This window comes from Hyperolius riggenbachi, chromosome 11 (assembly GCF_040937935.1).
Source record: "Hyperolius riggenbachi isolate aHypRig1 chromosome 11, aHypRig1.pri, whole genome shotgun sequence".
NCBI lineage: Eukaryota > Metazoa > Chordata > Amphibia > Anura > Hyperoliidae > Hyperolius > Hyperolius riggenbachi.
In genome coordinates this window covers 6,104,956-6,120,656 of record NC_090656.1, presented here as the reverse complement: position 1 = coordinate 6,120,656, position 15,701 = coordinate 6,104,956, and the positions used below count along the sequence as shown (strand labels likewise).

At 50.9% G+C, this 15,701-nt stretch overlaps 1 protein-coding gene across 3 annotated transcripts in view; it reads right to left on the bottom strand.

The window, feature by feature from the left end:
• ACSF3 (acyl-CoA synthetase family member 3) overlaps positions 1–15,701 on the bottom strand; it is an 86,004-nt gene that overhangs the window by 29,430 nt on the left and 40,873 nt on the right. For all 3 annotated transcript variants that reach the window (XM_068260402.1, XM_068260404.1, XM_068260403.1), the window contains exons 6-7: positions 12,032–12,144; positions 478–604 (exon numbers count right to left, since the gene is read on the bottom strand). In XM_068260402.1, the coding sequence (XP_068116503.1) occupies positions 478–604; positions 12,032–12,144 (240 nt within the window). The remainder of the gene's footprint in view (positions 1–477; positions 605–12,031; positions 12,145–15,701) is intronic.

Genomic DNA, 15,701 nt, shown 5'->3' with positions numbered 1-15,701 from the left:
CGGAACTCATTGGTCCGGGCAGCGCAGGGCTCTGGCAGGGGCCCTCTTGCGCAGCTGCGTGCGGGCGATCGCCGCAAAGCGGCGGCGATCAAGCTGTACGCGCGGCTAGCAAAGTGCTAGCTGCGCGTACAGCATTTTAAATGGAGCAAATCGCCGCACCAGGGGCTGAGATATCTTCCTGCGCGGCATAGCCCGAGCTCTGCTCGGGCTTACCGCCAGGAAGGTTAAAAAATAAAATAAATAAATGTTTTACTTGACTGTTTAATGAAGTTTTGTATTATGTCAAGTAACCCAAAGAAAGCTTGATTTTACAGAACACATAACTATATATGCATAGTTAATTTCAAGTAATTTTCCATTAGATGTAAAAAAATAATAAAAATAAATAAAATTAATAAATGGAAAAAAAATAAAATAAAGGTTCCCTTTGACCTGTCCTCATCCTCTCGGCACCCTTCCTGCCAGTGTCACCCTTACCTGTCTTGAACCAGCCGTCTGGGGTGAATGCCTCCTGCGTCTCCTGCGGTTTATTCCAATACTCCTTGAACACGGCTGGACCGCGTACCTGCAGCTCCCCTTCCTTCTTCTCAAATCCTGGGGACACCTGGAAGACACGCTGAAGATAAGTGTGTGCGCAACAACTCTGCTGCCCTGTGGGATGCGCACAGATACTCCCTGATGAACACACCTGTGCCTGCACACACTGCCACATGTGCCTGCGCACACACTGTCACACGCACCTGCACACACACTGCCATACGCACCTGCGCACACACTGCCACAAGCACCTGCGCACACACTGCCACATGCACCTGCACACACACTGCCTCACGCACACAAGTGCCTGCACACACTGCCACACGTGCCTGCGCACACACTGCCACACGCGCACACACACTGCCTCACGCACACACTGCCACATGCACCTGCACACACACTGCCACATGCACCTGCACACACACTGCCACACGTGCCTGCACACACTGCCACGCGTACACAAGTGCCTGCACACACACTATCACATGCACCTGCGCACACACTGCCACATGCACCTGCACACACACTGCCTCACGCACACAAGTGCCTGCACACACTGCCACACACTGCCACATGCACCTGCACACACACTGCCACACGTGCCTGCATACACTGCCACGCGTACACAAGTGCCTGCACACACACTATCACATGCACCTGCGCACACACTGCCACATGCACCTGCACACACACTGCCTCACGCACACAAGTGCCTGCACACACTGCTACACACTGCCACATGCACCTGCACACACACTGCCACACGTGCCTGCACACACTGCCACGCGTACATAAGTGCCTGCACACACACTATCACACGCACCTGCAAACATACTGCCACATAAGTGCCTGCACACACACTGCCACACATTCTTGCAAACACACTGCCACGTGCACCTGCACACACACGTGCCTGCACACACACTGCCATACGTGCCTGCACTCACGCACCTGCACATATACTGCCACATAAGTGCCTGCACACACACTGCCACTCGCGCCTGCGCACACAATGCCACACACTCTTGCAAACACACTGCCACGTGCACCTGCACACACATGTGCCTGCACACACACTGCCATACGTGCCTGCACTCACGCACCTGCACATATACTGCCACATAAGTGCCTGCACACACACTGCCACTCGCGCCTGCGCACACAATGCCACACACTCTTGCAAACACACTGCCACGTGCACCTGCACACACACGTGCCTGCACACACACTGCCACACGCGCCTGCGCACACACTGCCACACGAACACACACCATCACAGCACCTGCGCACACACTACCACAGGCACACACGTACCTGCACACACACTGCCACATGCACACACACTGTCACACACATACTGCAACAAGCACCTGCACATACATTGCCACAGGCACACACACTGTCATACACACACACGCATGTACACAAAACACCTGTGGACACACACGCACGTACACCAGTGGTCACATGTATTCACACACCCAGTCACCGACACAAACATACACATGCTCGTCCCACACACTAATACTCACTGAAATGCACACTGTCACACCTACATCTTACAAACGGCCCCGTCATTGTGAAAAGTGGATAAAGGATTTACTCCTGACAACCCTGGATTTGCATGCATGCTGCGGTGTCATGTAAGTAATTGTTTTAAAATCCACGCATCGCCATAGACTAACTTCCGAGACAATGCACATCGCCGCAACTCAATGCATCCCCCACAGTGTTAAGGGCCCATTCACACTTGAGCGTTTTGCCGCAATTTCGGCAAAATGCTCAAACGCTATTGGCCCGTTGTTACTTGGGCGATTTGCGCTAATCGCCGCAAATCACCCAAAAACGCTAAATGCGAATGCGTAGCCTGCACCATTTTCAGACGATTTCCCGGCAACCGCTAAAAAAATTGCCAAGTGTGAATGGTGATTTTTTTTGCATTCAACGGACAAGATCGCCATAGCAAAACGCCAGCAAAAGCGCTAGCGTTTTGCGATCAGCAAGTGTGATTGGGCCCTAATGGAGTTTTGGACCTGCGTCGGGGAGGGAACGAAAACGTCACTTCCGCTGTGTTGCGCCATAACGTGTTACATAACATGTCGCAGTATGATTGTCGCCATAGACTTTCATTGTTCGGCAGAAGGGTGCAGTAAAAATACAGGACCGCCTCAGTGGGAAAAGGACCCTCAGTCAGAGCACCTGATCTGCAGGCTTGTTCAAGATCTATGGCTCAAAGAATTAGAGGCGGAGGATCAGCAGGACAGCCAGGCAATGTGCATTGTTTAAAAGGAAATAAAAATGGGAACCTCCATATCTCTTTCACTTCAGGCAGGGGCGTAGCAATAGGGGGTGCAGAGGTAGCGACCGCATCGGGGCCCTTGGGCCAGAGGGGCCCCGGAGGACCCTCCCTCAACTGCAGAATTAGCTCTATATTGGTCCTGTGCTGGGAATAATCCCTTCTACAGATACTATGAATAGTATTGATCATTAACAAACTGATCCCCATCCCCTTCTTGCACCTCTGACACTGTAGTGGCCATTGGCAGGTTTTGGTGCGCCGTATCAATTGTTATGTATAGAGTGCTTGTGGGCCCCAATGTAAGACTTTCATCGGGGCCCACAGCTCCTTAGCACATGTCACACTACCATCCTCGCTGGCACACAAATGATGTCCCAAACCTAAGACACACTCATTGTCACACGTATGCACTCACTGGCACACACACACATACTTGCTGACACACACATGCCATCACAAACATAGACCCATTGTCACACACATACAAACACTCCAACACACACACATGCAATCACACACTCGGTGAGACACGCTCGGTGACACATGCACACGCATTGTCACACATGATCGCACACATTCCCTGCGTACAGCTGGTGTTGACCTCATGAGCTATCTAAAGTTTTGGTAACACTCCCATATCTTTAGGAAAACATCTGCTGTGCGCAGCATCTGCCAGTTGGGAGTCTTGGCACAGGGCTGGCGCCAGTTGGCAGAAGTAGAAGGAAGAGGAGTGCGAAAGGGAAGAGTCAGTAAGAAGACGCGTGAAGACAATAAAGCAAAACGTGCGTCCCGTATCTCTGCGCAGGATAGCGGCCCTCCCCCGCTGCAACTGCCGCTGTTAACTCTCTCCTCGCTGGATTCTTTCTTATGACAAGAACACTGTGCTCCACTGCAGATTCTTTCCTGCCAAAAGTAAGATTATCATGGCACTGTACTATGGGGGGGGGGGGGGGGGGGGGGGGGGCTTGGGGGAGGCAGGAGGCTGCATGTACTATGCTATGGAGAGGGGAGGAGGCAGCATGTACTGTCCTATGGAGAGGAGAGGCATGAGGCTGCACGTATTGTCCTATGGAGAGGGGAGGAGAGGCAGGAGGCTGCATGTACTGTCCTATGGAGAGGGGAGGAGAGGCAGGAGGCTGCATGTACTGTCCTATGGAGAGGGGAGGCAGGAGGCTGCATGTACTGTCCTATGGAGAGGGGAGGAGAGGCAGGAGGCTGCATGTACTGTCCTATGGAGAGGGGAGGCAGGAGGCTGCATGTACTGTGCTATGGAGAGGGGAGGAGAGGCAGGAGGCTGCATGTACTGTTCTATGGAGAGGGGAGGAGAGGCAGGAGGTTGCATGTACTGTCCTATGGAGAGGTGAAGAGAGGCAGGAGGCTGCATGTACTGTCCTATGGAGAGGGGAGGCAGGAGGCTGCATGTACTGTGCTATGGAGAGGGGAGGCAGGAGGCTCCCCTCTCCCTCCATACTGTCCTATAGAGAGGGGAGAGGCAGGAGGCTGCATGTACTGTTCTATGGAGAGCGGAGGCAGAAGGCTGCATGTACTGTGCTATGGAGAGGGGAATAGAGGCAGGAGGCGGAGCTAGTCTACTTTAGGGGACCCACCGTAAATCCCCATAGAGAATTTGGGCTGTGCTGAAAACGGAGCGAATTTCCGCTTTCAGCTCTTCTAAACCCCCACAAGTTATATATCTATGGAAAGCTGAGAATCTACTCTAACGAATGATGGTACTTTCGGTGAGCAAAAGGTGAAACTCACCTTGTACGAGGCGCCAAACGGCCGCGATCGCGCCTCCGACGGCCATCTTGGTTCTGTGCTGCTCCTATTTTTCTCCCTCCTCATTGGAGGGATTGTTAGCTGGGGGCGTGCCAGAGAGAAGGGGGAAAAAACAAAAAAGGTGAAATGTTTTCTACTGGCTTCCTATTACTACTGCGTTGGGCGGTGTGTGTTGGCAGATGGGAGGGGGGAACAGGAGGATGTAATTTCCTATCTGTTCGGCACAGTTTAATTTCATTCGGCCAAACTTATTATTTTTCACAGCCCTGAAGGTCGGTAGACATGGTAACTTGTGAGTCTTGTGAGAGCAGTTTCTGGCACGCCCCCAGCTAACAATCCCTCCAATGAGAATCCCCCAAAAATCAAAGAGAATCCCTCCAATGAGAATGAAAAATAGGAGCAGCACAGATGTCAAGATGGCTGACGGAGCCGCGATCGCGGCTGTTCGGCGCCTCCTACACGGTGAGTTTCAGCTTTTTCTCACCGAAAGTGGCACCATTCGTTAGAGCAGATTCTGAGCTTTACATAGATATATAACTTGTGGGGTTTTAAACAGGCTGAAAGCGGAAATTCGCTCCGTTTTCAGCACAGCTCAAATTCTCTATGGGGATTTACGGCGGGTCCCCTAAAGTAGACTAGCTCCCAGGAGGCTGCATGTACTGTGCTTTGCAGAGGGAAGGAGGAGGACAGGAGGAGGCTGCATGTATTGTTCTATGGGGAGGGAAGGAGGAGGGGAGGCTACCTTATATGTTTTGAAAGCACTTAGTGAATGGCAGTTGCTCCGTCCAACTGCCAGAATAGTGTACAGTGAGCAGTGAGGCTGCCCAGCATCTTTGTATAAATCTTTTTCAGGGAATATCTTTATAAAGAATAAAGGCCATGCTAAGAATCCCCCATGGAGAGATGGACTAGCCAAAATCTGTCAGTAATGTCAGATTTCTACCTCCTACTGTAAGTGACAGCAACATAGGAGAAAAGTAATTTATGGCTCATTTTACTCTGGAAGAAATGTACTTCTTATTTGTATGTGGTTTAAATTTCAAGATTTTTGCGACAGTTCCTCTTTATGCAGGAATGTGGGGGGGGGGGGGGGGGTCTCAGGACTAAACACTTACCTGATCCGACATAATTGGGTCACAGTTGATGCTCCGCCCCCTCCTCGGGAAAGCAGTCACGGCCATGTTTCCGAAGTCTGCCAAAGCTCTCCTGAAACCGGCAGTCACCAATCAGGCCACGGCATAGTGGCCAGAATCTTGGCAGAGGCTGTTCTTTAAAACGCCACAGCCGTAATTCCAAGGGGTGGGGGCGGAGTGATCATCTGTCGGGAGTATTTACGTCTGATCGGGTAAGTATTTAACCCTGAGATCCCCCAGTCCTATATCATTAAAGGCTCACACACATGCAATTTTTCTGCACGACGAACCCGACGACATGACTGACCGCACGACCAAGCGACAGCACGGCTTGTATTTTTCACGCACCGACCAACTGAAGGACCAACTTCTCTGCATAATGCGCGCGCAAGCGGAACAACAGACTGCGCGATACCGGGCATGCGCAGTATTGTCACGCCGGCCGCCATGATGACCCGAGGGGATGCTGAGTAAGGCCCATAGTCAGGTACACTTGAAAAAGGGGTTCGCCCAGAAACATGTTGTGTTTGCCACCTGATATATATAAACGCAAGTTTATTGGCCATTGGAGTGTCTCCTTCATTTCTACTATAACCCACAGCAGCAGCCATTCAGTCATGTGGCGCCTGAAGGGATGTCTTTGTGCACCAGACAGTGAAGCATACCCAGGTGACAACCTGACGTCCAGATGGACTGCAGTGTCACCTGATGCAGCATTGGATTGGAAGCCAGCCAATGACTGCTCATTGGCTTCTACAGTATGTGGATGGGTGGAGCCAGCACTGCTATTCTATATGCGGGCCGCTGATGTTTAAAGGTGCAGTCAGCCAAATCTATAAGTTATACATTTTGTGTTTGGGGGCCAGTGAAAAAGCCTCGGCGGGCCGCATTCAGCCCCGCAGGCCGTGGTTTGAGGACCCCTGCCCCAGCTCATCTCAGGTACTCTATAAGACACTCCATTAGCAGCCACACACACTCTAATCTTGGGGAGGTTTTGGGCTTAGTGACAGATTTCTGGCTGCTGTGTCTTCCTCCATCGTCTCTCTCTCTCCCCGCTGTGTTACACGGCAGCCAAGCCTCTCGTCTCTCTCTCTCCCCGCTGTGTTACACGGCAGCCAAGCCTCTCGTCTCTCTCTCTCCCCGCTGTGTTACACGGCAGCCAAGCCTCTCGTCTCTCTCTCTCCCCGCTGTGTTACACGGCAGCCAAGCCTCTCGTCTCTCTCTCTCCCCGCTGTGTTACACGGCAGACAAGCCTCTCGTCTCTCTCTCTCCCCGCTGTGTTACACGGCAGCCAAGCCTCTCGTCTCTCTCTCTCCCCGCTGTGTTACACGGCAGACAAGCCTCTCGTCTCTCTCTCTCCCCGCTGTGTTACACGGCAGCCAAGCCTCTCGTCTCTCTCTCTCCCCGCTGTGTTACACGGCAGCCAAGCCTCTCGTCTCTCTCTCTCCCCGCTGTGTTACACAGCAGCCAAGCCTCTCGTCTCTCTCTCTCCCCGCTGTGTTACACGGCAGCCAAGCCTCTCGTCTCTCTCTCTCCCCGCTGTGTTACACGGCAGCCAAGCCTCTCGTCTCTCTCTCTCCCCGCTGTGTTACACGGCAGACAAGCCTCTCGTCTCTCTCTCTCCCCGCTGTGTTACACGGCAGCCAAGCCTCTCGTCTCTCTCTCTCCCCGCTGTGTTACACGGCAGCCAAGCCTCTCGTCTCTCTCTCTCCCCGCTGTGTTACACGGCAGACAAGCCTCTCGTCTCTCTCTCTCCCCGCTGTGTTACACGGCAGACAAGCCTCTCATCTCTCTCTCCCCGCTGTGTTACACGGCAGACAAGCCTCTCGTCTCTCTCTCTCCCCGCTGTGTTACACGGCAGCCAAGCCTCTCGTCTCTCTCTCTCCCCGCTGTGTTACACGGCAGCCAAGCCTCTCGTCTCTCTCTCTCCCCGCTGTGTTACACGGCAGCCAAGCCTCTCGTCTCTCTCTCTCCCCGCTGTGTTACACGGCAGCCAAGCCTCTCGTCTCTCTCTCTCCCCGCTGTGTTACACGGCAGACAAGCCTCTCGTCTCTCTCTCCCCGCTGTGTTACACGGCAGCCAAGCCTCTCGTCTCTCTCTCTCCCCGCTGTGTTACACGGCAGCCAAGCCTCTCGTCTCTCTCTCTCCCCGCTGTGTTACACGGCAGCCAAGCCTCTCGTCTCTCTCTCTCCCCGCTGTGTTACACGGCAGCCAAGCCTCTCGTCTCTCTCTCTCCCCGCTGTGTTACACGGCAGCCAAGCCTCTCGTCTCTCTCTCTCCCCGCTGTGTTACACGGCAGCCAAGCCTCTCGTCTCTCTCTCTCCCCGCTGTGTTACACGGCAGCCAAGCCTCTCGTCTCTCTCTCTCCCCGCTGTGTTACACGGCAGACAAGCCTCTCGTCTCTCTCTCTCCCCGCTGTGTTACACGGCAGACAAGCCTCTCGTCTCTCTCTCTCCCCGCTGTGTTACACGGCAGCCAAGCCTCTCGCCTCTCTCTCTCCCCGCTGTTTTACACGGCAGCCAAGCCTCTCGTCTCTCTCTCTCCCCGCTGTGTTACACGGCAGCCAAGCCTCTCGTCTCTCTCTCTCCCCGCTGTGTTACACGGCAGCCAAGCCTCTCGTCTCTCTCTCTCCCCGCTGTGTTACACGGCAGCCAAGCCTCTCGTCTCTCTCTCTCCCCGCTGTGTTACACGGCAGCCAAGCCTCTCGTCTCTCTCTCTCCCCGCTGTGTTACACGGCAGACAAGCCTCTCGTCTCTCTCTCTCCCCGCTGTGTTACACGGCAGACAAGCCTCTCATCTCTCTCTCCCCGCTGTGTTACACGGCAGCCAAGCCTCTCGCCTCTCTCTCTCCCCGCTGTGTTACACGGCAGCCAAGCCTCTCGTCTCTCTCTCTCCCCGCTGTGTTACACGGCAGACAAGCCTCTCGTCTCTCTCTCTCCCCGCTGTGTTACACGGCAGCCAAGCCTCTCGTCTCTCTCTCTCCCCGCTGTGTTACACGGCAGCCAAGCCTCTCGTCTCTCTCTCTCCCCGCTGTGTTACACGGCAGCCAAGCCTCTCGTCTCTCTCTCTCCCCGCTGTGTTACACGGCAGCCAAGCCTCTCGTCTCTCTCTCTCCCTGCTGTGTTACACGGCAGCCAAGCCTCTCGTCTCTCTCTCTCCCCGCTGTGTTACACGGCAGCCAAGCCTCTCGTCTCTCTCTCTCCCCGCTGTGTTACACGGCAGCCAAGCCTCTCGTCTCTCTCTCTCCCCGCTGTGTTACACGGCAGCCAAGCCTCTCGTCTCTCTCTCTCCCCGCTGTGTTACACGGCAGCCAAGCCTCTCGTCTCTCTCTCTCCCCGCTGTGTTACACGGCAGACAAGCCTCTCGTCTCTCTCTCTCTCCCCGCTGTGTTACACGGCAGACAAGCCTCTCGTCTCTCTCTCTCCCCGCTGTGTTACACGGCAGCCAAGCCTCTCGTCTCTCTCTCTTGGCTTCCTACCCACCGACATTAAATCTCCGCAAATTTTTATTTTCCAAATTAATATTGATGCTGTGATATTTCTGCCGGGAGGAGGAAAACTTCAACAAGTAGCGATGGTGTCATTTTGTTTTAAGCCATCTGTTGGAAGACAGAATAAAAGCAGAAGCAATCTCGCTCCCCGCTGAGCTTTACACGCCTTGTGGAATTATGGGAAGTGTCTGAGGTACAAAAATTAACCAAATCTCTCTTTGCGAAGGAAACATTCAGATATTAACCTCAGCTGAACTCTTCTATGTGTGGATCCGAGTCCTGCGGCTTTCTCTGCGTCATTCGGTCCCTGGCCTGGTGCAAAATGACCCGTAACGAAGGCAGCCATACACTGTGCACTCGGGTTGTACAATCATTATCCAATCTTGTATGCAATATTATAATACATCGCACATAAATAACTGCACGGCTCTAGTAGTTTCATTGCCTACAGCGACTCATCAGGAGCATGCAGTTGATGTGGAAACGGCGGGGCGCGACCCAAACCAGCCCAGCAGGCCGCAAACGGGGCGGAGCCCGCTAAAACCCTGCGAGATTTTATTCATCGTTTTATTGGAAGAAAGCGCTTTTATTCATATTAAATTTCCTTTTTGGCTTTACGCTATGGTGAGTATTAGAGGCACAGGACCAGCAGGACAGCCAGGCAACTGGTATTGTTTAAAAGAAAATCAATATGGCAGCCTCCATATCCCTCTCACTTCAGTTGAAGACCTGAACTCTTGCACAGGCCAGAAGGAAAACATAGAGAAGTGAACCATGTATGTATTTAGCGAGTTTAGCCTTTCTAATTCCCCTTCATCTGTGACTAATCACGAGTTGTAATTTGATCTCTCCCCTGTATCACCTGACTGCCACAGCAGATAAGCTCATTTGAAAGCAGAGGATGTGTAAAGCCCTATGTCTGCTTCCACGAAAGCAGGAAGTAGAAACAGTGCAGATTGTGTGCAGAAACAGTGCAGAGACGTAGCTTATCCAGGCATGGGCAAACTTGGCCCTCCAGCTGTTAAGGAACTACAAGTCCCACAATGCGTTACAGGAGTCTGACAGCCACAGTCATGACTCAAATGCAAATGCATTGTGGGACTTGTACCTTAACAGCTGGAGGGCCAGGTTTGCCCATGCCTGGTCTAATCTAACACATATCTACATTACCATGCGACCTCTGCGGCGGACCAGAAGTTGCGCACGTCTATGGCGACAAGCGTGTTTTAAAACAACACCTGCAATTTTTACACGTCGCGCATGCCCGGAATTGTATTTTAGCAATACACTTGCTAAACGTGCACATCATCAATGTGCACACAGGAAGTGAGCGTCACTTCCTGTTTGGCCTGCTGCAAGATGGGGATTACTGCGTAAGGCTTTTTTCGGAGGTGCGGCCCCTGGACTGGGCTGACGCCAATGCGCAGTTTGAAACCTGCCTCAGTGTATATAACTACAGCACTGTTCTCCCCAGAATTGTTTTCCAGCTGGGTGGCATGAAAATGTAGCCGGGTGGGGCGAGATGAGAGAATGCAGGGCTGGTGCTTTTCTGCACAACTCTCCTTACAGCATAGGAGGAGGTGAGCTGATGACAGCCGGGTGCTCACCAAAACTAGCCGGGTGGAGCACCCAGCTAAAAGAGCCCGGGGAGAACACTGAACGGGAATACATTTTGCACGAAAAGATTGGTCTAAGTGTTTTAATTATTTCAATGAGGGGTAACTTACAAATCTATATTGCGCCTAAAAGTGGTCTTGTAACCCAGATAACTGACTCTAGGAGTGGTAACGCTTCATTGAGTTAAGCCCCCTAAATAAGGTAATTATTCTATGCTAGCTGATGGCCCGGCGTTGCCCTGGTATGTATTTGGCTGGTGTTGGCTCCGCCCCGTTTTCCTAACCCTAACACTCAATTACTCAATGACCTAGTTTGTGAGCTTTGCGGTCTTTGGCATCAATAATTTGCACTGAAAAAAAAACAAATCTGATTGGCTGTGGCTCCACCCCCTTTTCTGAATTTGAACCCCAGTGACCCAATAACTGTACCTGATCTGTGGCTTGTGCTATTAACAGTGCAAGAATGGCAGCAATGACATATTCCCCTTAAAAATCAATAGCTGAATTTTGATTGGCTTTTGTAGGCTCCACCCACTTTTCTGAATATTAATCCCAGTCACCCAGTGAGCAACTGTGCAAAGTTTGAGAACCCTGCCATTAACAGTGTAAGAATGGCTGCTGTTTATATTTTCCCAGTGAAATTTGTATTTTTCTCCGCCCACTTTTTGGTTATGGGGATAAAAAGTATCCTGTATGTTATTCCAGGTAATGTACTATGTGTGCCAAATTTCATTCACATCCGTTCAGCCATTGTTGCGTGATCGAGTAACAAACATCCAAACTTTCGCATCCTCTATAATAAAACCTCTGTGTCCCTGCGTCACGCTGTCCCTGTGTAGCTGGGTCTGTGCTTTTTGCTACTGCGCATGTCCGCAGCACGGACCCGAAGAGCAGTTGGGACTGGAGGACGGGGCCAGTGAGCCGGGCAGGCAGACGGGTGCGCGCGCAAAGTAAAAAAAAACAGACCTAGAGCCTGTTTTTAAACGGGCTTGGGTCTACTAGTTTACAATATTAATAGTGAGATTGTATAGGAGCTATCAACTCTGCACATCATTCCAGCAGTCGCTGCTACACCAGGCATATGGAACGTCCAGCGATTGGCCAGGAGTGGTCACATGACTTTGCCGAGCATTAGCACATTTCTCAGCGCCTCTCTGGAGTTTGATGTAGCCACATACCTTGGTTCTTCTGGCATCTCCCTCAGCGAGGACGGTATACGATACGCCATGCTTCTGCGGCATCTCAGTGGCAATACGGACTTGTACTCCAGGCAGAGGATTCCCCACCGATCCTGCAGACAGAACAGAAGCTCCAGGTCACCGTTTGTCACCCATGTTTGTGTACGATACTCCTATGTGTAGGAGCCTCGGATCATTACATGCTTCTCAGCTCTCCAGTATATTTCTGCTTTCTATAAATCTGTGTTTTGTTTCATAACGCTGAATTTACTATGTGTGGGAATCGGCGTAACAAGGTCAGTCTCCAGCTTGTGGCACCTCCTGTTCTGCAGTATGGATTGCAAAACTTGTGACATGTTTCAGTTACAGGGCTCCATAAATAGAAAATGAAAAAAAAATAAATCAGCAAATAGATACATAGAAGTCAAGATTCCTGATAATGACAAAAACAGCAGCAGTTTCCTCCCATAGCGCCTTTTCAGAGGAGCACCACCCCATCCCTTCCTCCTCCTGCTCCGCATGGGAGGGGCCTTGACTAGGAGGTCAGCCTCCATTCAGCAGTGCTTTCTGGGAGGGGCGTGTCCTATGCTTTCCTTTGCCCTCCAGTCCACAGAGCCTTTTGAGAGGGTTATGGATGGCCCAGGTTGAAACTCAAACTCCCTCCCCCCGAGCCCTCAGAGATTGGCTCAGGCTGCTACTCACCATGAACCTGGCACTTAAAGAGTAACTGTCAGGCTGCAAAAGCTAATTTAAACCTCTATTCTCCTGTGTTAAACAGTTTAGAAGGAAGCCAAAAAGGCAATACTGAAGTTAAAAATCCCTCTTACTTTTGATGTGTGCTGACAGCAAGGCTCTGTATTCCCAAGCCCTTAAAAAGGACGAGAGGCCGCATACTAGGGCTGCACAGTTTTTCGGTTTAAAACCGAAACCGCGGTTCGTGGCAAGACGATCTGCTGATCGTCAGTACTTTCGGTTTTTCGTTCCTGTTTAATAATTTGCTTCTGGCCCCGCTGTGCGCGGATTGGCCAGAAGCAGTGAATATGTATGAGTGTTAATGAGCGGGGGGCGGATCCACTCGAGCGAGCGGCCGGGCACATACAGCAGCATTACCAATCACTGGCTAGCGATGGAATGACGGCAGTGGTAGGCGGAGCTGTACAGAGCATACAGCTCCGCCTACCGCTGCCGTCATTCCATCACTAGCCAGTGATTGGTAATGCTGTATGATGTGCCTGGCCGCTCGCTGGAGTGGATCCCCCCCCCCCCGCTCATTAACACTCATACATATTCACTGCTTCTGGCCAATCCTCGCACTGCGGGGCTAGAAGCAAAGAATTACATACAGCGGACCAGGCAGTGCAGAACCCCCCCAGCATTTGAAAAAAATCGGGGAAAAATCGAAATTGCAATTTCTGAGAGGAAAATCGCAATTTCGATTTTTCCCTAAAATCGTGCAGCCCTACTGCATACCATACTGCAAAGCATTCTGGGGCCCTCCCCTCGGCTGCTAGTGAGAAGTTACAGGGTCAAGTTACAACAGCATGTAACTCAGTCCAGCTCACAGCACTGATAAATCTCCGGCAGAGTACACTGCAGGAGTCAGCTATTGTTCCTAGCCACATGGCTCATTAATATTCACTGCACACTGTGTTATTCATTACCAGCGTTTGTGAGAGTCTAATCATCAGGAAGCAGGCAGGACATGACGACACATTTGGCTTCATAGGAGACAGACAAACATGGAACCTGCCATGAGCTGTCAGGAGCATCATTCTCTGCATATACTATATAAAAATTCTGTGAAGTACAAACATGGACAGTGAAATGCATATGTAATGTAAGTACAGCCAATGTTTATCTACTGATATATGTGTTTATTTTCTTTGAGACCCTATACCTAACAGCTCCTCTTTAAATCAGTTTAAGTGGTATTATACTTCCAAATCTTCAATTTCAGTAACTATTCCTTGTTACATAAAGGAACATTTGAAAGCATTCCCATACATTTTCTGTGTGGGGGATTTTTCCTTTTCTGTGCGTGGGACATTTTCTTTTCACTGCAGAGAGCAGGAGAAGCTTGCTTATCTCAGGTCCTCAGCAAAGGCTAATGTAATTATTGCCAGCTGAAGCTCTTTGAGGCATGTGTCTTCACTATGCACACCTCCCCCCTTCCCCTCTGGTGAGCAGACACATTGCCCTAGCAACAGCTGAGTCACTTCAGCAGAAGGAGGGGGCAGAGTAAAGACACATGCCTCAGAGAGCTTTAGCCAGAAATGATTACATTTGCAGATGACCAGAGATAAGAAACTTCTCCTGCTCTCTGCAGTGAAAATAAAGGTTTTTAAACACAGGATGTGTGGAAATGCTTTAAAATGTTCTTTCATGTACCTAAGAGTAGTTACTGGAATTTTAGTTTTACGAGTACAGTTCCACTTTAAGGGGCAAAGCATAAAGTCTGTCACACACCATGCAATTTTCACTTTAGATCCTATATGAGTGAGTGATGAGATCGATATTTAGATCTGGCATCGTTCGGATATAGAAGAAAGTTAGTGTACACATACTGTATATGCCATTTTATAGAAATCCAATCAGATTTCAGATCATTTTTCAGACTGGATATCAATTGAAAATGAACCAAAAGGACATATACATGGAGCGATCGCCAGTATTTGCATCAATATTTTCCATCATGTCCGATTTGTATTCGATCGATACAGACATTGATTTTGAACTTGGGATTGCTGCCAATCAGCAGGATGTATATATTGTTATTGGGCCGATCTGATCATTACCTCAATCAGAAATAGGATCTGAAGTGAAGATTGCATGGTGTGTACCAGTCTTCCACACACGCTCAACAGCGGTCTCGTATGCAGCACAATTATCAAACAAGCTTTGTTGTGAAACAAGTTGAACAACCCAAAAAAGTTGCTTGCTATCGTTCACACAGCTGATAAGACTGATAAGAAGTCAATCCAACTGTTTGATAATTGTGCTACATAAAAGACCGCTGTTGAGCATGTGTGCGGGGCTTTAAGCCCCATCTACACCCTAAGATTCTTTGTCCGATTTGATTCAATTTGATTCAATCTGACATGTGTGATTTATGATTCGATTCAATTTCCCATTCAAAACAATGGCAATTGGATCAAATTGAATCGAATCATGAATCAGACATGTCGAATCGAATCAAATCAATGAATCGAATCGGACAAAGAATTGTATGGTGTAGATGGGGCTTTAGATGCAACTTGCCCTCTCTCCTGCAGATCTTTGTGGAGGGGCTTGCCATGCAGCCTCTCAGACCCCTCCTGCAGATCTACCTGGGCGGGGCTTGGCCATGCAGCCTCTCAGACCCCTCCTGCAGATCTACCTGGGCGGGGCTTGGCCATGCAGCCTCTCAGACCCCTCCTGCAGATCTACCTGGGCGGGGCTTGGCCATGCAGCCTCTCAGACCCCTCCTGCAGATCTACCTGGGCGGGGCTTGGCCATGCAGCCTCTCAGACCCCTCCTGCAGATCTACCTGGGCGGGGCTTGGCCATGCAGCCTCTCAGACCCCTCCTGCAGATCTACCTGGGCGGGGCTTGGCCATGCAGCCTCTCAGACCCCTCCTGCAGATCTACCTGGGCGGGGCTTGGCCATGCAGCCTCTCAGACCCCTCCTGCAG